At 36.7% G+C, this 27016-nt stretch overlaps 2 protein-coding genes across 8 annotated transcripts in view; one reads left to right on the forward strand and one right to left on the reverse strand.

Moving 5' to 3' along the window:
* The window catches only part of dpy19l3 (dpy-19 like C-mannosyltransferase 3), a 57354-nt gene extending 43199 nt beyond the window's left edge, over positions 1-14155 (reverse strand). The window contains exons 1-7 of one of the 5 annotated variants that reach the window (XM_082161864.1): positions 13871-14155; positions 12898-13023; positions 11112-11239; positions 7024-7114; positions 3875-3996; positions 3651-3796; positions 3033-3156 (exon numbers count right to left, since the gene is read on the reverse strand). In XM_082161864.1, coding sequence (XP_082017990.1) covers positions 3033-3156; positions 3651-3796; positions 3875-3996; positions 7024-7114; positions 11112-11239; positions 12898-13006 — 720 coding nt within the window. In that variant the 5' untranslated portion in view covers positions 13007-13023; positions 13871-14155. The other 4 variants (XM_082161866.1, XM_082161865.1, XM_082161863.1 and 1 more) reach the window with 4 other exon arrangements.
* A 1735-nt stretch (positions 14156-15890) lies between these two features.
* Positions 15891-26444, forward strand: LOC309492868 (uncharacterized protein). Of its 3 annotated transcripts, none has more exons than XM_082161925.1 (5): positions 15891-16044; positions 16298-16387; positions 18646-18835; positions 23632-23710; positions 24273-26444. In XM_082161925.1, exons 1-5 carry the CDS (start codon positions 15978-15980, stop codon positions 24339-24341), a joined length of 495 nt encoding a protein of 164 aa, XP_082018051.1. In that variant the 5' UTR covers positions 15891-15977; the 3' UTR covers positions 24342-26444. The 3 variants fall into 3 exon arrangements, with proteins under 3 accessions (XP_082018051.1, XP_082018053.1, XP_082018052.1); XM_082161927.1 differs by having other exon boundaries at positions 24277-26444; XM_082161926.1 differs by having other exon boundaries at positions 18661-18835.
* The last annotated feature ends 572 nt before the right edge of the window (positions 26445-27016 follow it).

The raw sequence follows: 27016 nt of genomic DNA on the forward strand, positions 1-27016 counted from the left end.
TAAGATTTATTTTTTGTTAATAGGCTATCTTCAATACCTAGAGATATAATTAAATTAATATTTACTAATTAATTAATAAGTATTAAACAAGTTAAATTAAACAAGTAGCCTAGTCAAAACACATCTAACAGAACAATGTTTATTTTTTACATTGTGTTCTTATTTTTTATTAACGAAATGTCAATTTTCGTCTTTATAAGAGACGACACAAAAATCTTCAAGATAGCCTATACAGCCTACAATCTTCAAATGTATAACGGATTGTCACCTTATAAACAATCCTTTGGAATTGTGGTGGAATAAGCAATGCTATATTGAAATGCTTTATTTTATTAGTTCATTAACTATGCCAACTCAACTAATGTATGTAAAGAGCTGGATACTAATTACTAATTAATGTCAACTATTAAATGTAGGCTACTGATAAGAGTTGCCATAGACTAAAGATTTTTTCTAGACTAGTAGTCATTCATTTAAGCAATTACTAATCGCACATTTATATTCAATCCTTGGTATAGCCTATATATTCCGCGCTCAACCGCATACATAAAACTTGCCGCAAAGCACCGGCAAAAGTAGGCTAATGATAATAAATTTGTCTGAAAAAATAACAAAGCATTTTAATTGTTTATTAATAAACGAGTGTTTTCTAAATCAGTGTCGACTGCAAACATCTCCGCTGTAAAGTAGATGCACCTTTCATCGGACAGGATTACATCATCAGATAGTAGGCTATACTGTACGTATTGGCTTTCCATTGGATTTTTTTCGTTGGTGAACATTTCAAGTTTTATAGATATATTTCTCATGTCTGTGAGGCTAGTGATACGCTGTTTTTTCAGTTCATTTTTGAGATACGCTCCAATTCACAGAGATCATGAAAGCGCGTCCTGTTTCTTTTATTTTACAAATGCACAACGTTTTCTTGTTGTTGTGAGTTTACACAAATAAAAGTAGTTGTGACTGATGTATTATTATTTTCTGTATGACCAGAAATGATGGAGTATTTTAAGTTGTTTCCACTGTTGATAGGAAAATGCGAGTGATGGCACCGGCGCGTCCATGTCATGCAGTGCGCGCTCCACACTCCGCACAAACACCTGGATATGTGCTTAATAATAGCGAACATTTATAGGTTAACGTTAGGGCGAGCGGCCATGCCAGACGGATAAGTCCTCTTCGTGTCTAACAAATTAAATCATAAATTTTCTACGGCGAGTAAGCGCTGTGCCAGTGGGCGGCTGAAACACAACACTAGAGAAAGCTGGTGTTTTTCTTTAAATAAATTCGTTTAGGCTTTAAAATAAATATTGTTTGTGGGCTAATTAATGCCACAATTATTTGTTTATTTTATAGGCTACTTATATATTTTCATTTTTTGTTTTGCATTGAATACCATTTAAAGGATTTGTTGTGCACTGCAATTCCATCCTCCCATAAAGCCACGTTAAGATTTTTCTTTATAATAAAGGGTTTCTATGGGAGGAAAACGCTTAACGTGTGCGTTGCGTTCATATTCTGGACTCATCTGCTTTTCTGTTGGATAGTATGGTTTATTAATAAGGTGTGTACAGAATTTGATCTTTTAACATGTCCATTGGGGGCTGCTATATCAGCTTTTTGAACGTAGATGTATGATAGACATGAAAGGCTTAGGCTATATCAATTTTATGTGGATAAAGGCATATTTTGTAGGCTACATAAAATTGATATAGCCTATATCAATAGCGGAAATAATATGTGGCAGCAATGTGGCACCGTAGCCTACTCTGACGACACCCAAGACGACAAAATAGTTAGTGAGGTAACAGCGCTGGAGCAGATCATGACTATATGCAGTCTCCTCTTCCAGGTATGTTTATGCATTTCTGAAAACAAATTACGAAGCTACTTTCCCGTCATATTTTATTAAATCTATTATTGAAGCCTTTACATTTATGTCCTTTCACTTTCAAGTCATAATATCATTTTAGTTAATGTTGACACAAATTAAATTAGGCTACTGTTCAAGGAAGATATCACCATACTTTATTTCTCCAAATAAGCACAACTGCAGTAATAAAATTAAGATAAACAAAGTCTTAAAATTATCTAAAATGACTATTACAATAAAGATTTGTTTTGTTTTGAGTGCGGAGAAGCTCGACAAGTCAAAAAACATCCGCTGATGTAATTGCCGGTAGATTCTTCAGGGAAGTTGTGTGAAGAGTAACGTTAGCGCGTCTGACTCTTTTTCACCGGAAGTCGCTTTACACAACAAACGCTGAACCGGATGTGCGTTCTAACTTACGTGAAAAAGGCCTATTGGAATTGGAATCGCTAAAATTCAAATGATACCAACACTACTTCTCTGTTTTTCCAACCAATGGGAGATGGGAGTGAGTGTTCAGCAATTGTTTGCTGAAGCTAGTGATGCAGAAATTACACACTTCAGTGTTTGATACATCTCACATTACAGTGATCCGGAGGCAGTAGTTCTCCAGTCAACAGAACGCTGATACTCTGTGACAGCAGTTCTCGAGAATCGGTTCCAATCAATGGTTGCAACAGTTGTCGAGTCACCAGTAAATTGAACTGAGAACAGTCTCGGACTTGATCGCATTGTAGATAACTAATGAGCTAGCTGCTGATACTATGAGCATGTGTGAATCAAGGACTAGCTCACATTGAACGAGTGAAATGAAAGTTTCTTTAAAATTAAACGCATAGTACAGCTAGTTATATTAAACAACATCTTATTAAAACATGCAAAAACAGTTCAGTCAAGACATGTAAATGAATTTTAATACAAAGAATTGTGTATGCAGGGTGTCTGATTGTATTTTTTTTCCAGCCGGGATGATAGCGTTACATATAAATAACGTCATTATGTGATGATGTGAAAGAACCGTTGAATACTTTTTTTCTGAACCAGAAACTAACTGTTCGAAAGAACAAATTCACTAAAAAGAATTGGACTTCCCATCAATAATGGATATCATTTGATAGTGGTTACTGAATAGACATCTAAATTTATGAGGACAGACGATTACCTGGTGAATAGGTTTTAGCTGTGGCCTTAAGTAGCAGGTTATGGCAGCCACCTGAAGAGCAAAGAAAGGTATTGACCAGTTCTCCCTTAGAGAGATGGTAAACTCCACGCGTGTGGTGTCCACTCTGTACACAAATGAAGAATGCAATTAAGCACAAAGAAAAAACACAGGCACAAGAAAAACAAAGTCTGAAGGTGTACTTTTTCAATGCTACAATATGTTCTACAATTCCAGCTTAAAATGCAGAGAAGTCATTCGTGAGTTTCCTAGAAAGTGTAAAAATTGTGATGTGATCAAAACATTGCTCTTCTTGATTGAGCTTCCATACCAACTCAAACAATAGTTTGGGGTGTGGACTATCTGTTTCTCTATTATTTTGAACATTCAAAGCAGGCTTCTTAAATACTGAGATTGTTCCAGGGGGAACATCCAAATATCCTAAAGCCCTAAGTGTCCTTGAGAGACTGAAACCATATTTTAGAGAAACATATCGTGTTTCACAATTACCTAAATACAGATACTCACTGCATCACAATAAGCATTTATTCACACCAGATTGCAAAGGTGAGTTTTGTGTGCATGAAAGATTGATTGTAATCTTGTTGAGCGCACACATACCTGTTCAGAATGTACCAGACTCCACTGAGGGCTCCAGCCAGCCATGAGTCACTGAGTAACCAGCTAGTGATAAAGAGAGCGAAGACATACACTGTCTGCAAAGCGAACACTGTGTAGATGTAGAAATAAATTGGCTCCAAGTAGGTCTGCAAAACAAACACACAGGTTGGAAAAGCCCAAGACGATCTATACATCTTACTAAGAAAACAGAAGTGATTGAACACCTGGATGGGAAGTATTCTGTACAAAATGCTAAGGAACACTTCCTGGTAGATGTTCATACGTTGTAGGATGTTTATTGTCCTCTTGGATTCAGTAGTGTTGTCATGAATAAGCTCATAAAGACCTGTGAACATAAGAACACACACAACCCCAGTAAACTTTGACTTTTACACTTAGCATGAACTCAAAACTAATTGAATCAGTCACGTTAAAACTCTTAGTTTTCACACACACAAAAATGGTTTTAAGCCAGTTATTTATATATTTTGCTGCATTGTGTCAGTAGGAAATATCAGTTTACATTTCCAAAAATTCCTTTTGCTATTAATTATAACAATCCAGTGAGATTTTTGTATGCACAAGGAGTCTGACAACAGCCAGTATCTGATCTCACCATCATCGAGTCAGTCTGTGATTGCATGAAGAAACAGAAAAAACTGAGACAGACTAAATACAGAAGAACTACGGCAACATCTCTAAGATGCTTGAAGAAACCTTCCTGCAAAGCTACCTGAAAAACTATGTACCTGGACAAAAGCTGTTTTAAACGCAAAGGGTCATTACACCATATATTGATTTGATTTAGTTAACAGAAGTTAATTGATCTAATTAATCTATTTATGACATTATTTTTGAAAGTATTCTAACTGTACAGCACTGTACACTCACTTTTACATGAGTGCCTAAAACTTTTCACTGTACTGTAGCTTTGCAGGAAGGTTTCTAATTGTCTTGGATCGTCCAGTTCTTCTGGATTAAGTCTGTCTCAGTTTTTTCTGTTTCTTCATGTAATCACAGATGGACTCGATGATGGCAGGTTCAAATCTCAGTGTGCATATATGTCACTGTAATTTTGATTAATTCATGCTTAAAAATATATATATAATTTTCTTCATTTTTTTAAAATCCTACTGACCCCAAACGTTTGAATAGTAGTGTGTATATGAAGAGTTCAGATGCAAAAGCCTCTAAATGCCATCTGAAATTTTCTTATAGAATGATCATTTTTATCAAGCTCGTATATTTAAATTCAATAATTTCACTTAAATGGCAATGAAGATGACCTATTAATTATAATTTAAGTGAAATTACTGAACTTAAATATAGATGCTTGATAAAAATGATCATTCTATAAGAAAATTTCAAATGGCATTTAGAGGCTTTTGCATCTGAACTCTTCATATATATACATACAGTATATATGATACAGTATATATAATACAGTATATTTCTGTGGATACTATGCTGCATTTCAAAGGCAAAACACAGTAACTACATCTTATTTGGATTTATTTTGATTGCTCCAGTATCAGAGTATAGTTGAGCCAAACCCATCAGTCACAACACAGATATTATAATAGTTTAAAATACTTTTTTGACAAAATGTATAGTTAGTATATTTTGCCTTTGTATTGCAGTATGCCTTATATAATAATTAGAGCTCCTATGCAGACAATAATACTTTGATAATACTTACTTACAATACAACAACGATTTGAAAGGTTTCCACTATTGTAAATGTGGGCCGAAATTGACACTAAATGGAATAACGGAAGTGGATTTCAAAATTTCAAAACAACTCAACTTTCTTTATACTACTTCAGATAATACTACAGCTGTGACATTTTACAGTAATCAATTTCAGCAATGCAATACAAAAGCAATGCTCTGAACATTACTATAAGTCCAAAGGCCCAATTGTAGTGGTCTAGAGAACAGCTTTTGGCATCACTGCGGTTCTTACCATTTCAGTCAATGGGTAATGACCTAATTGTATTTGTTTTTCAGTGTATGAGCACAAAGAAAATCCATTCAAAATGGGGCTGTTAAGCCAATTAGCATGAGCAAAGACCATTTAGAGCAAAGTTGTGCATTTCCTCTCCATTTTCTGAGACCAGTCACACTGATATGGTTACGTAATGAGACATTCCTTCGATAGCTCTCGGATTACATAAGTGATAATGGAAAGCAAACAGCGAAGTACAAGAAACTTGCTGTTATGGAAAGAGCTAAAAAAAAAAAAAAAAAAGCTTAGGGTTAGAAAGAAAATGGGATCATAGGTACTTGAAAATGTTTTACACTTACAGACAGTGATTATAAAATAATAATTGCCCTATAGAAGCAATATTACTACATAAAAAATAAAATAAAAAAAGAACTTAAAGGTATAGTTCACTCTAAAATGAAAATGAAGTCATCATTTACTCACCCTGTTATTGGTCTATTGGCATTGGACTTTCTTTCTTTTATGGACCACAAAAGGAAAATGTTTGAAAGTGTCCTTGCGCTCATCCATATGCTAGCAGTGAATGACAGTGAATAGAAGCATCAAGAATTGCAAAATGTATCACAGAATGATCCCATGCAACACATATATTCCAAGTGTTCTGAGGGTATAAAATAAGGTTTAGAGAAAAACAAACCGAAATTATATGTATTATTCAACAAAATTCTTGACCTTGGCCGTTGGTCCTCAGTGCACAGCTACACACCGTGCACATTCGCAAGACTATTAGCACTGCAGTTCACTCCTTCTCACTCAGAAAAAACTATTTGTGAGAAATCAAGATGAATAAATAAAAACACAACATTAAATACAACACCTAGAATTACCCCCCAAAAAAGTATCTGTGCACCTTCTTCACTGAGTCTAATATCACCAGACCGCAACTCCGTTTGTCTGACAGATGTGAACACAATAACTCCTTGTTATGATGAACACAACAGATATATTCACCTCAGAGAAGAAGGTACATTAGATGTTGGCCTATTTCATGTCTCATTTTTGTTAATCTTGATTTCTCACAACTTGTGTGCTTTTTCTGGGCGACGGAGTGAACTGCTGCGCACACGTCGTACAGCCGTGCAGAGAAGACGAACAGCCAAGGTCAATCATTTTAAATAATACATAAAATTTACGTTTGTTTTTCACTAAACCACATTAAATGGTCGGTTGTGGTCCAAAAGTCATTGTGGTCCATAAAAGAAAGAAGGCCATATGGCATTAGAACAACACCAAGGTGGGTAAATGATGACCTAATTTTAATTTTAAGTTGAACTATCCCTTAAAACATCAGTGTTCTATCAGAAAGATGGCATTATGCAAGGGTGATCGTATAGTCGTATATATCTTGTGAGTAGATATCTGTACCTTGCTGTACAGAAGGGGCCTTCAACATCTGTTTGTAGTAGGAGTAATAAAGGCCACATTCTGTCCGGAAGGAGATTTCACGCTCGACTTCCTACAAATGCAAGAAGAGAGGATAAGATTCAGTAAAAATGAACTATGACAAGAAGCACAAAAGGAGTAAATGGTGTCAAAATGAAATACATTTCCCATCTGAAAAAGAAATCAGTGCAGCTATCTGCCCAGAATAAACTGAGATTTCATTCGCAATAAAAGCCTTGAGGAAGAAAAAAAACAAACAGGTGTTGTAAATATGGTGGAGTTTTATAGTGGAAGCAGTTTTCAGAACTAAACAACATCCCGACAAAAAAGATCCATATGCTCCTCGAGATTAGAATTGCATGAAATTTGGTTTTGGTTTGAAGAGACGTGTTACACTTTTATTTTTCTTGATAAAACAGCCTTAAACCTTTTTCTTCTGAAAAACTCAAGCACAAAGAGTCAAAAAAAAAAAAAAAAAAAAAATAGTATAATAATGAGGGTACTGTTGAACATAACACAATGGAGATAACACAACTGAACAAAAACTGAACAAATTACCAATACTGCTTGTCTTTACACAAAGAGCACGCATTCATATCTTCATTCCACAACATTTCTTAGCAACATTCTTGCAACAAAAATGAAGACAGATCCTGCTTCTGCTTACCTTTAAGTGTGAAAACCACAGCAGGTTCTCGTGTATAGAATAAACACACCATGCATGAAACAGCCCAATACCCCCTGCCAACAGTAATCCTGCTGCTATGACAACAGCCGGCCAACAGTTTTGTCCAGAAATGTGATTCCATGAAAGCTTTAGGCACTCTTCTGTGCCCCTCTGCCCACTCTTGTAATCCCTCGGATTGTCTTTTGCCCCAAAGTTTAGCAATGGTGGTCTATCCAGGGCGGTCCCTACATTATCATTCGAATTGCTCTTCCTCCTGCTACGAACCCTCATTCTCAAAGACTATTATCCTACGTCTTTCCCGTCTTTCCTAAATGTCCCTCTCTCTTTCCCTGTTTGAGACCGCAAGCTCTTTTGTTTATCGGTCTTTCCAGAATTTCATGCCCAAAAACTTCATAGCACATGTATAAAAACAATAAAACAAAACCTCATGAGATCATTCTAAGCTCCAGTCGCCACCAAACAGCAATCTGCCGGAGGAACATTTTACATGTGATCAGAGAGGGGCTGAGACAGGGGGAAAGGCATGTGGGCCGCACAACTGGTGACCTCTTGAAAGTCAGGGAAAAAATATATAAAAAAGAAGAAAAAAAAAAAGCTTGGAACATCAAAAAAAAAAAAAAAAGGTTTAAGAGCATTTGCAAAAACAGTTATTTGAACAAACGATGGAACAATGTCCAGCTTGAAATTAAGACCGTCGTGGACATGACTTCACACGCAACGAATTTAGGAGCGTCCCAAAAGCATCTGTCTCCTGCTGTAGCGTGGCGTCCCAGAGGAAAATCAAACACGTGACTTCAAACGCCTTTGTTCAAAAATCATGGCAATATCATCAATTACAAAACTTAAAATACTGGAACACTAACACCCGCTGAGAACATTTACAAAACCCCTGTGAAATTTACCGCTGGTTTCCATTAAAAAAGTGGAAACGATTATAAAAATAACATGGAATCTGTGTTTCTAACAGAGGCTCTCTGCAGTAACATTTGATTAGCTGCTAACCACATTCCCACAGGTCTTCCTCTGAAACAGAACAGGTGATTTATTTTCCTGCAAATAAAGCACAATCTTCCTCAAATGCTCACTTGAGGCGTTCTTCAACCGAAGAATGAAAGAAACATATGGGGACAAAAGCTGTGGTCATCCAGTCACGTTCCGAAAAGCAAGAGTGCAGATGAAAGTAGGATGACTCATAAGCAAGTCATAAATACCAGCCAGCGTGCATGAGTTTCCTTTTTCCACTGCTGTCGCACTCTGACTTAATTTTAAACCCGAGATGACCTTTTGTGCTATGCATTCCACGCGCTGCACTATATAAACCAAACTGTTATGTCTCATTTATAAAAATAATTATTACTATTACAGCAGTGTCTCCCTCCTCTGGCCCCCATTTTAGAGCTTGAAGTCTCTATTAACAAGTTGAATCTGGTGGGTTTAATTAGGGAGAAAACCAAAATGTTTAGTGTTGGGGTGCTCCAGAAATTGGGTTCGAAACCATTCGTTTACAGTGTCAACTTTATGTTGCGTCTTTAGCCTAGATGAAGAATGTACCGTACTGTAATCAGGAACTCGTTCAGGACACAGTAATTATTAAAGTGCCCCTATTAAGCTATTTTAAAGTTTCCTAATGTTGTTTTGGAGACTCCTACGACAGGTTTACGTGCATTAAAGGTAAAAAAACGGTTAAATTTTCTCATAATATACATTTGCACATCACCACATTTTCAATGATTCTCAAACGACTCATCAGAGGAATCAATATCTCTAAATCCCTCTTTTCCGCGAGCTACTCTGCTCTGATTGGCCAGACAGCACAGTCTATTGTGATTGGTTTACCGCGTACAGCGCATGTGTCGAAAAGAAAAACCTCCAATGCCATAACAACGTCAGCTCTGCGTGTCCTGAGGCTTCCTACACCACTAAACAGAAACAAACAATGACGTCAATTTTACCATATCAATCCGAGCGCGAGTTCAATGATGAAACATTGGAAGAACTATTCATTCAACCCGAACCTCCATCGCAAGGACGACTCGAGCAGGACGTTTCTCAGTGATACACTATTCAGTTTGAGGTACATTATGAGATGTTGCAACTGTAATTCCTCACCATCAGCATTAACAAGTGCATGTCCATCAACAAACCGATTATTTTACTTATAGGCCTACTTATTTATTTACCGAGTATTTTTAAAATTTATTGCGGTGAACATGTGGAAACTGTATCAATAACAGTGCATACATTATGCTCGACATGATGCTATCCAGTATCCACAGGAATCAGCTGCAGGTTTGAGGGCGTTCAAGTTTTCCCTGGTGTCTGCGCACGCAATATGCTAATGTTTCGTCTTGACGTCACAACGAAACGGCTTATGACTCGTTTGAAAAAAATTTGAAACAAATTTAATTGACTCAGAGTCGACTCTTACTTTTGAAAGACAATAACTTTATATACGGTGCACTTTCAGATTTAAAACTTTGCAGGATGTTTTCATTCACTTAGAACTATGTTACACACTACATGAAAGGTCATTCTCAAAAATCCATTAGGGGCCCTTTAAATATGCTCTTCAGACTAAATATTCTTCAAAGAGTGAAGAAAGTATCCTGACATCACATTCTGAAAGAAAAGTGCTCTTATCTAGTATTATGAAGTGTAGTGCATTGTCAGTCCGAGTATTTATGAGATGCATTGTGTTCTGAGAAGAAAAATGTTCAATGCTTGCATAAAAGCAGCAGGTTTGGCTGCTGTTAGCTTCACTAAATGAAAACTAGGCCTTGGTTCCACAGTCACATTGAAATAAAAAATAAAAAGGGCTCTCAAATTGCATCGCACCATAAATAAATAAATAAATAAATAAATAAATAAATAAATGGTGATTTATTGCAAAACCAGCGGCGGTAAATCCTGCATTGATTGGGAGATGTGGTTAAACTACTCCTGATCTGCTTTATTTTAATGAGCGCTCTGGGATAGAGGGACATGCTGATTTATCCAACTGAACATGACATAACTTTTTTGGCATGGTGGTTTCATCTGTTTTAGGTCTGGAAGTCATAACATGATCTGCAGCCCAAACTCTGGCTAAATGTTTATGTGACTGTTATGCCAAAGAGGGAAATTATCTTTCAGCACATATGGAAAACAATTCTTTTACAAGAGGAAATGCATGAAAAATAGGACAGATGAGAACACCATCACTGACTAAACGCAACCACACATTATGAATCTAGATCTCTTGAGCTGTTATTTATATTAGTCAAGAAGCCTAAGAACACTAAAAAGACCTCTGTCTTTTCACCAAAGACTGAAAAGGAAATGAATACCAAGTGGAAGGTTATATCACTATGTTTCAGACCATTGAACATAAAAAGCTCTTTACCTTTATATTGGAGAACCACAGGTCATTTTCATGAAGTGTAGCCACATAGATGCAGCATAGCAAGCCCAGACTAACCCCCACTATCGAGCCAATGGTTATACACAATATTGTCCACCATGAGAATCCACCTGAAGAGAAAGACAACATTATCACTCGGAGTCGGACCACAATATTAAACAATCCACATGGTAAACAAGAGACATGCACACTGATCTATGGTTAATATTACATGGCTATTTATGTATAATATTTTTATACTGTATTAGCCTATTTATTTTGCTAACACTTTATTTTGATGGTCCCCTTTAGACATTCTGTTGACTATAAGTTACGTTGCACCAACATGTCAATTAACTCTCATTAGAGTATTGGTTATTGGTATTAGTTGACTGTTAAGGGTAGGGGAAGGGTTAGAAGAATAAGGGGTTAGGGTTAGAAGAATAAGTTGACATGCACTATCAAAGTGAATTATTGTCAGCAGAATGTCAGTTGGAGGAGCATCACAATAAAGAGTTAGCAGATTTTAAGCAGACAGTCTACTAATACTCTAAAGAAAGTTAGTTGACATGTAGGTGCAACGTAACTTATAGCCTAATCAACAGAATGTCTAAAGGGGAGATGCCCCCCTTCTATGTAAAGCGCTTTGAGTTCCGAGAAAAGCGCTATATAAGTTTAATGAATTATTATTATTAATTAAAGAGGACCATCAAAATAAAGTGCAACCTTTATTTATTTTTTTATATTATATAAAACTATGCCTAATGTATAAAAGTGTTTTGCACTTTGATACATGTGAACAATCGTTAAATACTTTACATGCTGATATTTTACTTCTCAAGGCTCTGGCTTGAACTTGAACTTGAATTTGAGAAAATTCACTAATTTACTCACCCTCATGCCGTCCCAAATTTAGATGATTTTCTTTCTTCAGATGAACACAAATTAATTTTGTTTATAAAACTAATCCATCTCTGTGAGTCCATATTAGCAAGTGAATAGTAACCTAAAATTTCACGTTTCAAAAACCAAACAAAGCGATTATGACGGTAACCCATACAATCCTAGGGGATGAATCAGTGTCTTCTGAATTGAAACAATAGACGTGTGAGAGAAAATAATAATATTTTAAACTTTTTAAACTATAAACCCTAATTTCCACTCAACCATTATACACACGTTCACGAGTTCAAGCTTGTTATGACAGTTGACCAGAAACTAAGGTTTATAGTTTAACACACCTATGGTTGGTTTCACAGACTAGTCCCAAACTAAAATGCATTTTTGAGCTGTTTTAACTGAAAGCAACTTGCACTGGCATTTCTTAAAATATGTCAGTGCTATTGTTTTGTCTCAATATTCACACCAGTAATTTTTTTTCTTTCTTTTTTCTAAGGTATGTAAAAAAATAATAATAATAAAAACTACTTAAATGTCCTTATTTAACTAAGGACTAATCCTGGCTAAATCTGAACCCTGTCTGTGAAACCGGGCCCTAATGTTTTGCTTCAAAATTATTCATGCACTAGAACACTATTGGTTACCATCATAATGGCTTGGGTGGTTTATGAAGCTTCAAATTTTGTATTGCTATTTACTTGAATTATATCGCTCACAGTGGAGAATTCTTTTTCTGAAAATGTTTTGTATGTGTTCATCTAAAGAAAGAAATCCATATACATCTGAGATGACATGATGGTACAGTGATGGTAAATTATGAAAAAAATAATAATTTTGGGGTGGAGTATCCCCTTAAATGTACTAATCTACTGTAACAATCAGCACTGACCTGATGCAAACCACTCTCTAGATTCAGTTATACACTCTGGCTTCAGGTTCTGAATGCTGGGCCCCGGCTCCTTCCCTTTGCTGCCCTTCCTCTGCCTGACGGCAGTCATACTGGAAAACAGGCTTCCTAGTGAAATATAAGTTCGATAATGATGACAAAAGACATGTTTTATAAACTGTGAAGTAGCGTCACTGTACAGTAAAGTATATTGTTTGTAAAAATCGTGTTACAGGACTTGCTATGGTTACCTCCTCAGTCTAACGACGTTATAGCCGACTGCATATTATAGTGTTTACTGACAAACCTGCAGTTACCATTTGAAAAGGCTTCATATATATAAACAACACGTAGGCTACTTTGAAGACACCCCAAGCTTTAATTAAGGAGGGCTGGTCCATAATTTGCACCCTGGTTTTGAGCAAATGATTACAGCTATGATTAGATAATACTGTAGCCCACATAACGATAGCATAATACAGCAGCTGTTGTTATTACATGTACAAAATGAGACAGCCATTACTCAATCAGCAAGTTATCCAAAACAATATTTAAAACCCCGCCTCTTGAGGTGTTGAGAAACATTTCACTGGGATAACGTTACAGCGATCCGTTATACTGGAAACACCAGAGCTAACGGTGTCAACTGTCTCCATGCATATTGACACTTTCGCGAACTACAGGCAAGTTCAACAGCCAGAGAGCGTCGGTGACACACAAAAGAGCGCACTCGATACAGAACAATAAAGCATTTCATTCATTCATTCATTCACTGGCAGGCCTGTGTTTTGCAGCGGCGTTTCCTGCTCACAGCTCAGCAACAATGTCAGGAGATCTCAGATCGCATCAGCCGCTGATCTCGGTCTCCAGCAAGGGGACAGACGGCTGTCTACTGCCTCACCTCGCTCGTTCCCCATTCTTTGCACTCACTGTAAAACAATGCACATTAATGCACTAATGCTTGCGCGTCTCTCACCCTGTTCAATGAAGCTTTAGTTCCTTATCGGATGTCCGGTAGCTCCTCCTCCCTCACAGACACTCGCCTCCAGCCTGCGAGCGGCGCATAAAGACAAACCACTTCTCCATACAATTAACGGGGGAGAAAATGAAGATGGAATATTAAATCCGCGAGCAGTTCGTTAAATCAGCGCGGTGTTGTTCCTTTTCTGCAGATTGACAGCATGCAGCACCGCCTCGTAGAGAAACGATCGGCTTTAAATGAGCGCGAGCGCTTATGTCACTATCACATCCAGCGCCTCACCCTCCTGGGAGACTCTACACCTCTTGAGTCTCAGTAGCCTACCTGTTGAACAGCTGCCCCGGGACGCATGATCGTGACACCCAATGATGTAGTGGTGCCTAGAGAAGTGGGTATATAATTTATGCCCCCAATATTTTTTAAGCGTCCCAGCAAATGATGAACGCTCTGTGTTATAAACAGTGACATGTAAGACTTGCATAGTTCACCCCAAAATGGGCCAGAAGTATTTGCACCTTCTCACTTAACTTTTGCTGCATGACTTCACGGAGAAAGGATCATTAATATTAGCCACAGAAGAGGTGCAATTAATACTGGCACAGACTAGGAAGAGACAACTAAATAATTATGAATTTTGAGTGACTATTCCTTAGTCCATCCACACACATGAAAATTGGACAGCTATTCAAGGGATCACTGCCTTACTGGGTGTTTTTTATTCACATGAGATTGGATTAGCTACTAAATGATGCACACCAGAGGGGATTTAGAAGTGGGTACGCAATGCCGACTGAAAAAGATGGGCGGCCAACTGCTGTGGATAATTTATTGTAGCCTATATGGTAACTGCTAAACAGCAGTATATTTGCTCATGGGGATGGAACAATTTAAAGTTTGTTTTAAGTAATGGTGCTTATTTTCTGTCGCAACAATGACATGAAAATTATTGTCACTCATGTTGTAGCCTAATTATTTTTAATTTCTCAAATTTTAAGTTGGTCCTTAGCCAAACCAGATAACCAAAATAGGTAGGCCTACATCAAATAGGCTAGTTGTCACACTATGGTTATATTCTATCAAACATTTAGATGAGGCTGAAAATTTGTTTGAATCTGTGATCATTAATCGATTGATTTAAGTGAATGTTGAATTTGTTAATAAATATTTGACATGGTTCTGTAGTGATCGACAGCCAAAGAAAAGCAAAAACTTGTGTTATACACTCAAAATACCTCATCAGTTAAATGTAGCCTGTTTTATTTTATGTGTGTGTGTTTTTTTTTTTAGTGTGTTTTTTTTTAGATGGCATGTATCTAATCTTGTTGGATGTAATCAGACTCATAATTATGAACCAATGTGATTTTCCACAGGCCCAAACTTGACTACATTATAGGCTAGTGACCAAATGTAATTGTCTTTCAAATCATTTAATATTAAAACAATGTGGTTTCCCGGAGAGTCTAACTTATTTGCATTGACCTAATGTGATTTTTCCAAAGCAAAATATTATTGCCTATATTAATTGAGAATCTATACGAATTATTTGTAAATAAATACATAATAATAATAATTTGCCACACTGCTGGACTATAAATAGAGTAACTAATTATAAATAATTACGAGAAACTAGAAAGTTAAAAGGTGATTAAAATGATGAAATGTTGTCACAGCCTCTACACACTTTTCCCTTAAATTTGAAATTAAAATGTTGAAAAAAAACCCATCTCATTATTTTTAAGTAACAATGGTGATTTGAGATTAACCGCATCCTTTAACCTTTAACACTGATTGTGCTCTGTTTGAGATGCCATTTGCTGAATGAATTATGCCATATTAATTTGTTTACAATTGTGAGAATAATGTGTGGGCAACCATGGCATGGTTTGTTTCCCTTTTGTGAGGTTATGCCTCAGATATGTAGACTCTGTGCAGTTTAACTCTAGCAGTAGGAGTCCATTTACACACCAAACCCTGTTTGACTGCAACTTGACTACTGTTGCTATGGCTGCCATCAACATCAGTAAGGCTGAATACTCCCATCTGCGGTGAAAGAAAACGTGTTTTTTCAGCATACAGACTTTAATTAAATGACTCCGTTGAAAGCATGTCTTCCTCTTCGTCATCATCCAGTGAAAGCAACAGCAGAGCAACATCGAGGGAAGATTTAAAAGGCAAGTGGCCCAACTCATACAGAGTTTAGAAAGGAAAATGAAGTGGCCTTATGAATTTGTATGCTTCTATTTCACCATTATATTCAGCTAAACACACTCGCTGTGCTGCCTTCAGTATTTTGTCCTGCTTTTATAAGGTCATCAGTTACAGTAGAGTATCCTTTGTTTAGAAACAGATCTGAAAGACTGTTTATTTATTTTATCATTGGAAATCGGACTGATAACCCTTCTCACATGGCTGGTCTCTTATTAGATATATCAACATCTAATCCAACCAATGAGGACAGAAAAACTTTGCCAGCAAAAGGGAACAAATGTGAAACTGGGAGTGCAGCCACCTCAGGTAAGAGAAGAGGTTACTTACCCTAATACACTTTTAAGGGATACAATTTTAAAGAGAAAATTCTCTCCTGTTTTACTCTAGCTCAAGAAGTAATGCGAAAACACAGAGACGTCACTTTTCACAACGCTCTTACATCACACTTCATAATGTGCTGCGGTTCACATTGTGCTGACAGTCGGCCAGAAGCTATGGATTAAATTGATGAAATTCCTGTTTTTATGGAATATTGCAGAATTTATTATAAATGATTTATCCATGGACATCATTATTATTATTTTTTCAATTCATGGTTATCGTAATCTTTAATCAAAGTAACTTCCCCTCCCACTTGCAACAACATGTCTTCTCTTGTCTGACGACGCGTTTACTGGCATGAGGGCAGGAAAAACTGTTACTTACATGAGATCATAGCAATAGCCAACGACAACAATTCAATTCCTGATGGACAAAATAAGTAATTTTTTTGAGATTTGAGAAGCCATTTCACTCGGATATATAGGGAGGCAAATAGTATCGCAATTTTCATTTCCTATCTGTCAGACACATTCAACCTTATCCTGAAGACTATAAAATGGGATCTCACTTGGGAGCCCCAATATTGATATATTGAGAATTGGCAAGAATTGAGAATTGGCAAGTGAGGACCACAGGTGGAGGTAGACACTTTCTTTCAAGCCAGAGCTCCCTCTACTAGGCAAGCTTATGCTTTGAAGTGGAGTCTGTTCACTGAGTGGTGTTTTTCCCAGCGGGAAGACCACCAGAAATGCCCGATTAGCTCTGTGCTTTCCTTCCTGCTAGAGCGGTTGGAGCGGAAGCGGTTCACCTCCACCTTGAAAGTGTATGTTGCTGCCATCACAGCACATCACGTTGCTGTTCATGGTAGGTCACTGGGAAAGCACAATCCACCACTGAACTGCCGGGATCCCTTGTCTCAGCTCCTCAGCATAAACCTGAATGAGTGGGTGTGTGCTGCCATCTTATATACCTATACAGGGGAGTGGCTTGCAAATTCCACTTGCCAATTCCATTGGCCATTTTTCTACAACTCAGAGGTGATTAGTACTCCCAAGTGAGACCCCATTTGTCAGTCTTTGACATAACGTCTCTGTTCCCTCCATCAGGGAACAAGGGTTACATCAGTAACCAAGACGTGTCAAGCCGACTTTAAAAAACATTATTTTTCTAACATATGCCTATCATTTTGCTTCAGAGGACATTTATTCATCAACTGGGGTTGTATTGATTATTGTCATGTTCATTTTGTATGGTTTTCAAAGCATCAACTAAGAAGGATCACTTCCACTTGCATTAAATGGACTGACAGAGATGGAAGAAAGTCATATACATCTATAGTACATTTTCATTTTTGGACGGAGTATCCCTTTAACATTAACAGGTCAACAGCTTAATATCTGTTATTTGCTTAACAGGCTGTTGGGCTCATGAATATTATTCACAATTGTCTGCCTTCGGCCAAAGAAATTTGCTGAAATGATAAAGCAGACAGTGAAGCACGAGCACTAGCCAATGGAATTATTGTTTGCTCAATAGCCCTGTCTATGGAGGAAGCAGTCGCTTGGCTTGTTTTAAAGCCTTCGTTTTATGCAAACAGATATCATTATTTCAGAGTGTCTATTTACACTAAGTGCAAATAGCCCGTTTTGTTGCCAATGTCTTTTTACACTATAGCTCTTTCCACCATTTTATGTTTTAGCCAAACAAAATTAAAAAAGGAACCTATCTGGTAACAGAAACTGTGAAATGGATAGTAGATTTAGCTTTTAACATGAGTGACCATGCATTCTAAAAATTCAAGAGTAAGGAAATGAACCAATCTGACACACAAAAGAAGGGTAAAGGGATGGTTATACAATTACCAAAGCACAATTGTTATGTACAAAGGACTGGATCAAGGTCCTGTGACCTGTGAGCGAAATGAAAGACTTAGCGTAAATCCCTTGAATAGTAACCATGAACCCTAGCTTGCACAGAATGTCAAAAGGTCCTATAGGTCAGCACATACAATATGCAACGAGGAGCAATGGTCAGCTTGCATTGGAGCAAAGGCCCAGCCTCTTTTGGCTTAGACTTCGGAGGCCCTTAATAGTCCGAGACCCTGGTGCACTGACCCAATGGCCTGGCCCATAATCCAGCCCTGTGTGCACCAAATGAACAATCGTGCACAAAATACATCTTCATTTATTATGTGATTATAGTCAAACCACCATATGTGATAATTTGTGATTAATGCCAAACAGGTCATGTTTCCTCAGATGTAAGTCCCAGTGAGAACCACAGGGAGGACGGGGACCGTTCAAAACCCAGCAGTACGACAGCAGTTAGACGCAGATATAAGACTCACACTCGAATGATAAAAGACAAGTTGGACCAGATCAAAGCTGAGATGCAGAAGATCTCTAAAGCCCACCTGCATCAGCGCCCTGAGAGGTAAACAACAGTCGAATCTGTTCTCCAGACCTAGTTTAGAAGAGTCCCAGAGGCATATTTTATTTAACCAGAAGAAAACCTGAGATTAAAAATCTCTTGAGTGTCCTGGCCAAGATAAGTGGCCCGAAAGTAAAACAAACATGCAGTAAAACATACAACAATCAAAAACATTTACACGTCATTATTTTATTTTCTAAATTACATATAACAGTTTTTAAATGACTTAAAGACACCAAGTGATGTAGTCTCAGTCAGTTTGAAGATGAATCCAGTCCGAGGTTGTAGCATATTTAAAGGCTGTTTTACAAAGTTCAGTTCTAACAGGAGGTACATAAAGATTATAACAGGTTTGAGAACGTAATAAATAGTTGCCAGCCGTTGTCTGTAGAATAAAACAACAGAGATATGAAGGTAAGTGACCCAATATAGCTATCATTAAATAGGCTACCAGTGCATTGTCCTTTTTCGAACTGTTAATGAAGACCAAGCATCTCGTTGCCCTGTTAGGGTATTTAAAAAAAGCCAAAGTCATAAATATTTATATGATTTATTTGATGCAAAATATGCATGCTGCATGTATGACATGTCTAAGTGTCCTAAAATTGAGGCATATACATTTCTTGTATTTTTACACTCCTGAAATGTCTTGTCTTCAACCTCAGGGGAGGGCAATTCCAGCCCTTGAGGTCCACTGTCCTGTCTCTCCATCCCTAATTAATAATATAATGTAATTTATTATACAACATATCATTTTCTAAATAATCCTGAAGACTTTGTTCAGATTTTTCAGGTGTGTTTGATCAGGGTTAGAGCTAAACTCTGCAAGAAGGAATGGAGCAGGTTTGGATACCCATTTTCTACTTTTAAATGAGCTGTGTGAAACCCTGCACGAAAAAGGGTTTGGGTTAGAGGCAGTGGTGGACTGTAACGAAGTAAATGTAATTCGTTACTGTACTGAAGTAGCTTTTTTGCGTATCTGTACTTTACTGAAGTATTTAAATTTGGGAAGACTTTTACTTTAACTCCACTACATTTCAAAGTCAAATATCTTACTTTTTACTCTACTACATTTTCAAAATCAGTCGTTCCTTTTTATTTATGAGTGGATAAAAACTTAACTAGTCAAACGAGCCACCTATCACAGTAGCCTACAACGTGCGCGCTTTGTTTTGAACTTGCCTTGGTGGTATCTACTAAGCGCAAACCAGAGCCGTTAAATATGAGAGTTGCGACCATAGACAGTATATAAGAGGTTGCGACACACATGGCTTGTTCGACTTGAACCGGCGCTGCACAGACCTATCAGTTTAGTATAGAGCGAAATCGCGAGAGCGATTGAAAAGCATACAGAGCCGTCTACTCTCTAATCGCTCTTGCGGTATTTTAATGTCATTCACCGATTGGTCTGTGCAGTGTGCCGTTTCAAGTCGAACAAGCCTACTGTGATCTCGCCACCGCGCGGTCACGTGATTCGTGTAGCTCTCAATAGTTCCAAACAATTTGTGTTGCCAATAATTTTAAGCGGGGCAGAGAGCAGCAGCTATTATTGCAGCAATTATCGGTAAATACTGACGCATAATGAACATTGCTTATTACCTTGACACTAAAATTACTTGCATATAATAGGGGACATTCTACCAGAAACGTACATTATCTGTCCTTGAATTGTTACAGTGAATAAAAAAGTATTTCATCCAAAAATGTCTAAAACTGGCTCATAGTTGATTTCTGTGAGTTGTTCTGTAAAGGAATATGTCATTCATTAGGTTCTCAGATATTTTTTTCTTTATTAAAAACACTTTTGAAAATTACAAATCCTGTCCATGCCCTTGTCCTCAGCCAAATTGGAGCTACAGCTTTCATAGTTTTGTTATGCTACAAACTGTTATTTAAAAAAAAAAACCTCATCAATAACAAGTTTAAGCTGTTATCATTCACATCAACTGATCAAAAACATAAAATTATATATAAATTCTACAAATAAATTCTATTTTACAACTGTCCCCATGTTTTGGTCAGTCCTGTCACGTTTACATAAAACTCTACATAAAATGTGTGAAATACACCTTTAAGGGTATCACTCAGAGGAAGTGACATCATTTGACCCAGGTGAAGCTTACATTGATTAAGGCTGAATTGTTTCATTGAATTGTATGATTTTAAGCTTGTTTTTGTATGTTTTTTTTAGGAAGACGAGCTAAAGGGTCAGGCCCTGTCACGGTTAAACATTCCAGAAAATAATGAAAATGTTTTAAATCCAAAACATGTCTAAAAAGGTTATTGAAATTCCTTGCTTGCATGTTAACAGTTTTTATGCTAGCATGCTAGCAGGCTGAGTAATGGCAGTTTACAATGGCCAACCGTCAGGCCCTGTCACATCAGGCCCTGTCACATTCCTGTGTGACACGGCCTTACAAATTAATGTTATTGTTCTTTTTTATTACATTTATTGCATATGTTATGTATTTAACGCATGCAATAGTAAAATGAAGGCCAAGGTGCTTGATTTTTATACAACTGTGGCCATGGAAGTGATTTAAACACCTAAATTCAATTATTTGGAGGGCTGTCCCAATACTTTTGGCAATATTATGTATGTCCTTGGCTGAATTTTACCATAGTCTAATATTACTTTAACATTAAAATTATAATAATAATTTAAAAAAGAAATGCCAATCAAAACTTAAATAAAGAACACAAAACATAACTTTTTCTGCATCATCAAAATCCATAAAGTCAGTCCTGTCACAGTACCGTCAGTCCTGTCACGCCATGGTCAGTCCTGTCACACAGGAAATTATGATAAAAGTGTACTATTTGAGGAAATATTAATTAATTAATCTCTTTAACTGTGTAGATGAAGGTGGGGGTATATATCCACTACTATGTTTTTATAAAAATCTCCTATGTAAAGGTAGTTATTTTACAACTATATGAGTGCCTGCGGGTATTCTGTGATTTTGTGTACTACAGTTGACCGAAAAGTTACTTATATTTCTTAAAGGAATTATAAAACCATGTTAGATACAATCAGGGACATGTGATCAATAAGAAAATGCTATCTGTATCAAAGAAATTCATTAGGAAACCATTCTAACATATACAAATTTGTCTGTGACAGGGCCTGACATTTTAGGGGTGAAATGCGTATAAAAATGTATTTTATTTAATCATAAAAACATGCTGAGATGGGATGATATGTGTTTCTCATAGTTTAACATGTCCTCCATATGTCTCAACGTTCAGATTTAAGAAAAATATATTTTTTCCCCCAAGATTTTTTAAAGTGGAAATGTACGTTTCTGGTAGAATGTCCCATAGCATTTTTTTTTCTGAGGAGTAGCAGAAACACTGCATTAATACGTTTTGGTGTTTAATTTTGTAGGGAAATTGGCTGCTCCCATAATGTAGTGTGTATATATATATTCAATGGCATTGTGCAGGTTTATGTGAATGTATCATAACATTAGGATATTTATAATTATGACCATAGACGCTTGTGAAAAATATGTACAGTAAATACTGTAAATGTATTATACCTTATGGGATCAGTCCCCTTCCGTCCAAAATTAAACACACAAAAAATGTATTCAATTCAAATATATATATATATATATATATATATATATATATATATATATATATATATATATATATATATATAGACTAATTAATGTCATTTTATTAATAGATTAATGTGCCAAGAGTGACAGTCTTCACGTAGACTGAGTTAAGCAAGAGTCTTGTGACAAAAATTATAATAGGACATTATAGCAATAAAAAAATCATTGTACTTGGATACTTAAGTACATTTGAAGGCAAATACTTTTGTACTTTTACTCAAGTGAATGTTTAAAGGCAGCACTTCTACTTTTACTTGAGTAATATTTCACCTTGAGTATCTTTACTTTAACTCAAGTACATGGTATGTGTACTTCGTCCACCACTGGTTAGAGGCCAGGAGGGCCTACAAGCATCTTTCCTAAGGGCCCCGGTCCTGGAATTTGATTTCTATTGAGGGAGACCCCCTCCCCTCGAAGCAATTTATAACCCCGCTATGTTTTAAGTCACCTGAAATGTACTAAAGTTGTACAGTCTCTGCTACACTCCAGTTAACATTTTTACCCAATGTTCCACATTTGTTTTCCCCTCAGTCATGAAACTTTAACCTTGACTAAAATTTAAGTTTGAGCTGTTTTAACTGAAAGCAACTTGCACTGACTTATCTTAAAATATAGTTATCTTAATAATCAGTGCTTTTGTTTTGTCTCAAGATGCACACTAGTAATGTATTTTTCTAAGGCCTGTTAATAAAAGGTTTTAGTTTCATAACCCAGGGTTTAAATACGGTGACAACTCTCTTTTAAAATGTCCAAACTGTTGCTTTACCCATGCAGTAGTGGTCTTAGGTGGGGTCGACAAAGACAATAACCCAAGGTCAAGTGCAGTGTAAAAAGACCTAAAGAGCATACACTTTAAAAAACGCCTAGAAACTGTATATGTACTACATGATACCACAAAGGCTGTTTGGAGCATTTACAATGCACAAGGTCCCTGTTTGGCTTCAAGAGCTTTTACTAAATGGAAAATTTCCACAATAGTGGCAGTGCATTTCACATGACAGCTTTATGATGTGCGAAACAGATAAGAACACACACAGAGAACAATATATGTCTTGCCTGAGGGTGCTGCCAAAATAGTCAGCAGTATTTCTTTAGATCCTTATCTTGCAGTGCTGTGTACACTCCCAGCACCTTCATCTGACACCATACACAATCTCTAAATATCTTTTGCAGGAAAGCGTGTCATCCTTTTGTGTGGAACACTCTGGGTCCATACAGAGACACTACTGAGATTGACCATCTCCTCACAACGGTGAGTCTGCTACCCTTCTGGTAATACATAGTGAGAATAATCAGATGGTGCCTGTGGAACATCTTAATATCTGTTGTTGTTTTGTATAAAGTAATAAACTGGAAAAATAAAGTCACTGCAGGCTTTTCATTCCATAAATGTAAATTTTTTTGTGGCCTATTTTACAGATTAAAATATTTTAAACAGCAAGCTTTTTTTGTTAAAATATTAAAATGATAGGTTTAAAACTTTCAGATGAAAAAGAAATTTAGAGCTAAACTCAAAACTCAGAAATTGTGTGTGTGTATATATATATATATATATATATATATATATATAGGCCTACATATATATATATACATACATGTCTCAGAGGGAAAATATGTTATTAGTCAAATATAACATTTCAATTATTTTGTCATTTTTCTAGCTCCATAATGAAACATAAAAACATAGATTTGCTTGAAACAAATCTCATTCTCTGAGAACAACCTTGAAGCCAATCAGTAAAACTGCCAATAATATAATTATGATTTGAATGAACCACAATTTTGATTACTCCTGATTATGGTGTATTTTTCAGACAGCTGATCCAGACAGAAGAAATCGCTGTTCTTCAATAAAGGCAGAAAGCCCTCGGCTGTTCCTTTAATTCCTGCATATGCCTAAAAATGTATCAGTATACACGTGTATCTGGCCACACATAAAATGTCCCAACAGCACTTCTTTTTGTGGGGTTGTTTATTGAATGTCTCCGAAGCCCTGGCCCCAATCAGATGTATGACATGGAGATTTCATCAAACACCAGATCCCCACAGCCCTCTATGCAGTGCCAAGTGAAAAGAGAATAACTGCTACATTATTCATCATGCCCTTCATCTAAGTCTCCATCATTTAAACATTTGTGCACAACTGTAGCCCTTAGAAACTAATTTTTTGAATATCCAAAGAGGATCTTCATACTGTATATAGGATATAAGGCTCTGTACAGACATCATTGAATTTTCTCTAGAAGTTAGACATCACAATGGGCAGGAGGCGTCGGACATCCGAATGGTTCTGGTCAAAAGAAATAAAAGATGTGGCTGCTGACATGAAAGGTCTGAAGATTATCAAGGAGATGTAAGAAATGAATTGGCAGGCAGCTCATCTTAAAGAAGGATTATGGGGGAAGAAAAGCGTAAATGTTTAATGGCTGCCTCTTTTCTTCTTGGAAGGCACTTGTTTGTCTCATTTTAGTCCTTGATAAGCACAAAGAAGTAAGTGGGTTGCAGTAATTATCTTTATTTCACTTCCTCTTGCTTTATTTCTCAACGTACGTTATCCCAGAGAAGTACAGATCGACAAGCAAGGGACTTCAAGCTTGGTGAGCCAGCCTATTTTGGTAAGCTTCCAGAAATGTTAGAGGACCAACACAAAATTCTTAAGCTCATGAAGGTTAGTGTATTTTCTTTCCTGATTCCGCTTGCTTGAGCATAAAACTGGACTTTCAGTGGTGGAAATGAAAAAAACAGAGGTTTGAAATTAATTGGCACAGAAGCGCCAATGAGAGTCACTAAAATGTCACAAGTGTGTCCTTCAAGTATTTTACCCTTCTCTTTTGTGTTTCCCCACCTCACATAACGACTAAATTTCCCCTTGGGGATAGATAAAGTTTTATCTTATCTTATCTTATGTCATCTGCTAAATCTTCACTTTCACGGGGACCTGTGAAAAGCTGATCTCATAAAATACGACATCAGTGGGCTTTTTAGAAGCCGTCAGGGATTTGTGTAACTTGAAGGGATTATAAAAAGGTACAGACTTGTATTTCCCAAAGAGGAGAGGAATCCATCCACGGCTTATCGCTACTCCGGCAGCCTTCGGTTACAGTTAAACCCGTATAAGTCAAGCTTCTCTTATACCCACTGCTGGTTTTAATTTGCTTTAAATTTCAATTAGCACATTTCTAAAGACTTAAACACATTCCAATTTGGTGGCTCAGTTGGAAATTTGTTCGCAATCTATGTGTTAGAACCCCATTATGGCCCTGTGTATTTATCTTCCTGGCGTAGTAGAGTATGAGATGAATAAAGACAGGTGGCCCGAAATACAGGACTAAAAATGTACACATTGTGAACAATTTCACAGTCTATACCTGCTCAGTACTATAGCTTCGATAATGCTGAGAACCTTTGTCAACAAAAGATCAAATAAATGTGGCTACTCAAAGGTCATTTCTGATTGATTTGCTTTCTTTTCAGTACATGCATTCTCATAAAGCTGTTCCAGGTTGTTGCCTGTGATATCAAGTAACATTGGCTTGGCAAATGTCACAGGAACCACAGGAGTAGCCATGGGTAAAAATTAAAGGCTAAAAAAGAAGGAAAGTCATTTAGTTAATTGCATCTTGAGCAAGGTATGTCAAGTCACACAGAAAAGCACATTCGTTTTTGCCTGCTAAACTAATTCATCCACCGACCCATTTCCCAGGTATGAAAGAGTGAAATTAATGTTTTTTAAGAGAACCGCTAAATGATAAAATGCACCCATGTTACTTTTGCCCCAGAGCCAGAATAGGACAATGGAGACTCAATCCAAGTGGGCAGCTGCTTTCTCTTAATTCACACAAATGACTTCAAATTTCCCGTATGGAAGAGTTCGAGTTGCAGGACAAAATGTGAATGTGTAACAGTTTCTTAAAACTTTTGTATGCATAAAAACTGTTCTCCTCTTTATAAATTGCAATTAAATTGTGAACAATGTATCAACTCCATCTACAGGGCACCAACAAATATCCTCTTATGGTTCAATGAGCAAGAAGATCTAAAAGCATTCTACAATATGTGTGTAGGCTTTTTTTTTTTTTTTTTTAGGGTAACGTTAATAATATTAACAACAGATGACGATCTAACTCGCTGGACGAACCTACCACTTTACATTAGGCTAGGTCGAATTGCAATAGTTAAAAATGGTTTGCATCATTGAATCAAACTAAGCAAATTTTATTTTCTAAAATAAGCTTACAAACAATGAAAATAAATAAATAAATAAAGCTCAAGGCCGTCTAGCAGCACCAAATTTTCGACACTGTTAATTAGCATCTCGTCTACAATATATTTGCAAATGGATCAAATATGACAATCTCCAAAACCCATGGCTAGAGTTAGAACAGGCAGAATGTAAAGAAATTACCATATCTGATCTTCCATAAAAAATAAATAAATAAAAAGAAATAAACAATCAAACAGCAAAAATCTTTTAAAGAATATGAACACAACACATATCAACTTACCTATATGGAATTATCCTAATTTTACCATCAACAAATCACCACTTAATGTTTTC

Source organism: Leuciscus leuciscus (genome assembly GCF_965113295.1).
Source record: "Leuciscus leuciscus genome assembly, chromosome: 2".
In the NCBI taxonomy this organism is placed as follows: Eukaryota; Metazoa; Chordata; class Actinopteri; order Cypriniformes; family Leuciscidae; genus Leuciscus; species Leuciscus leuciscus.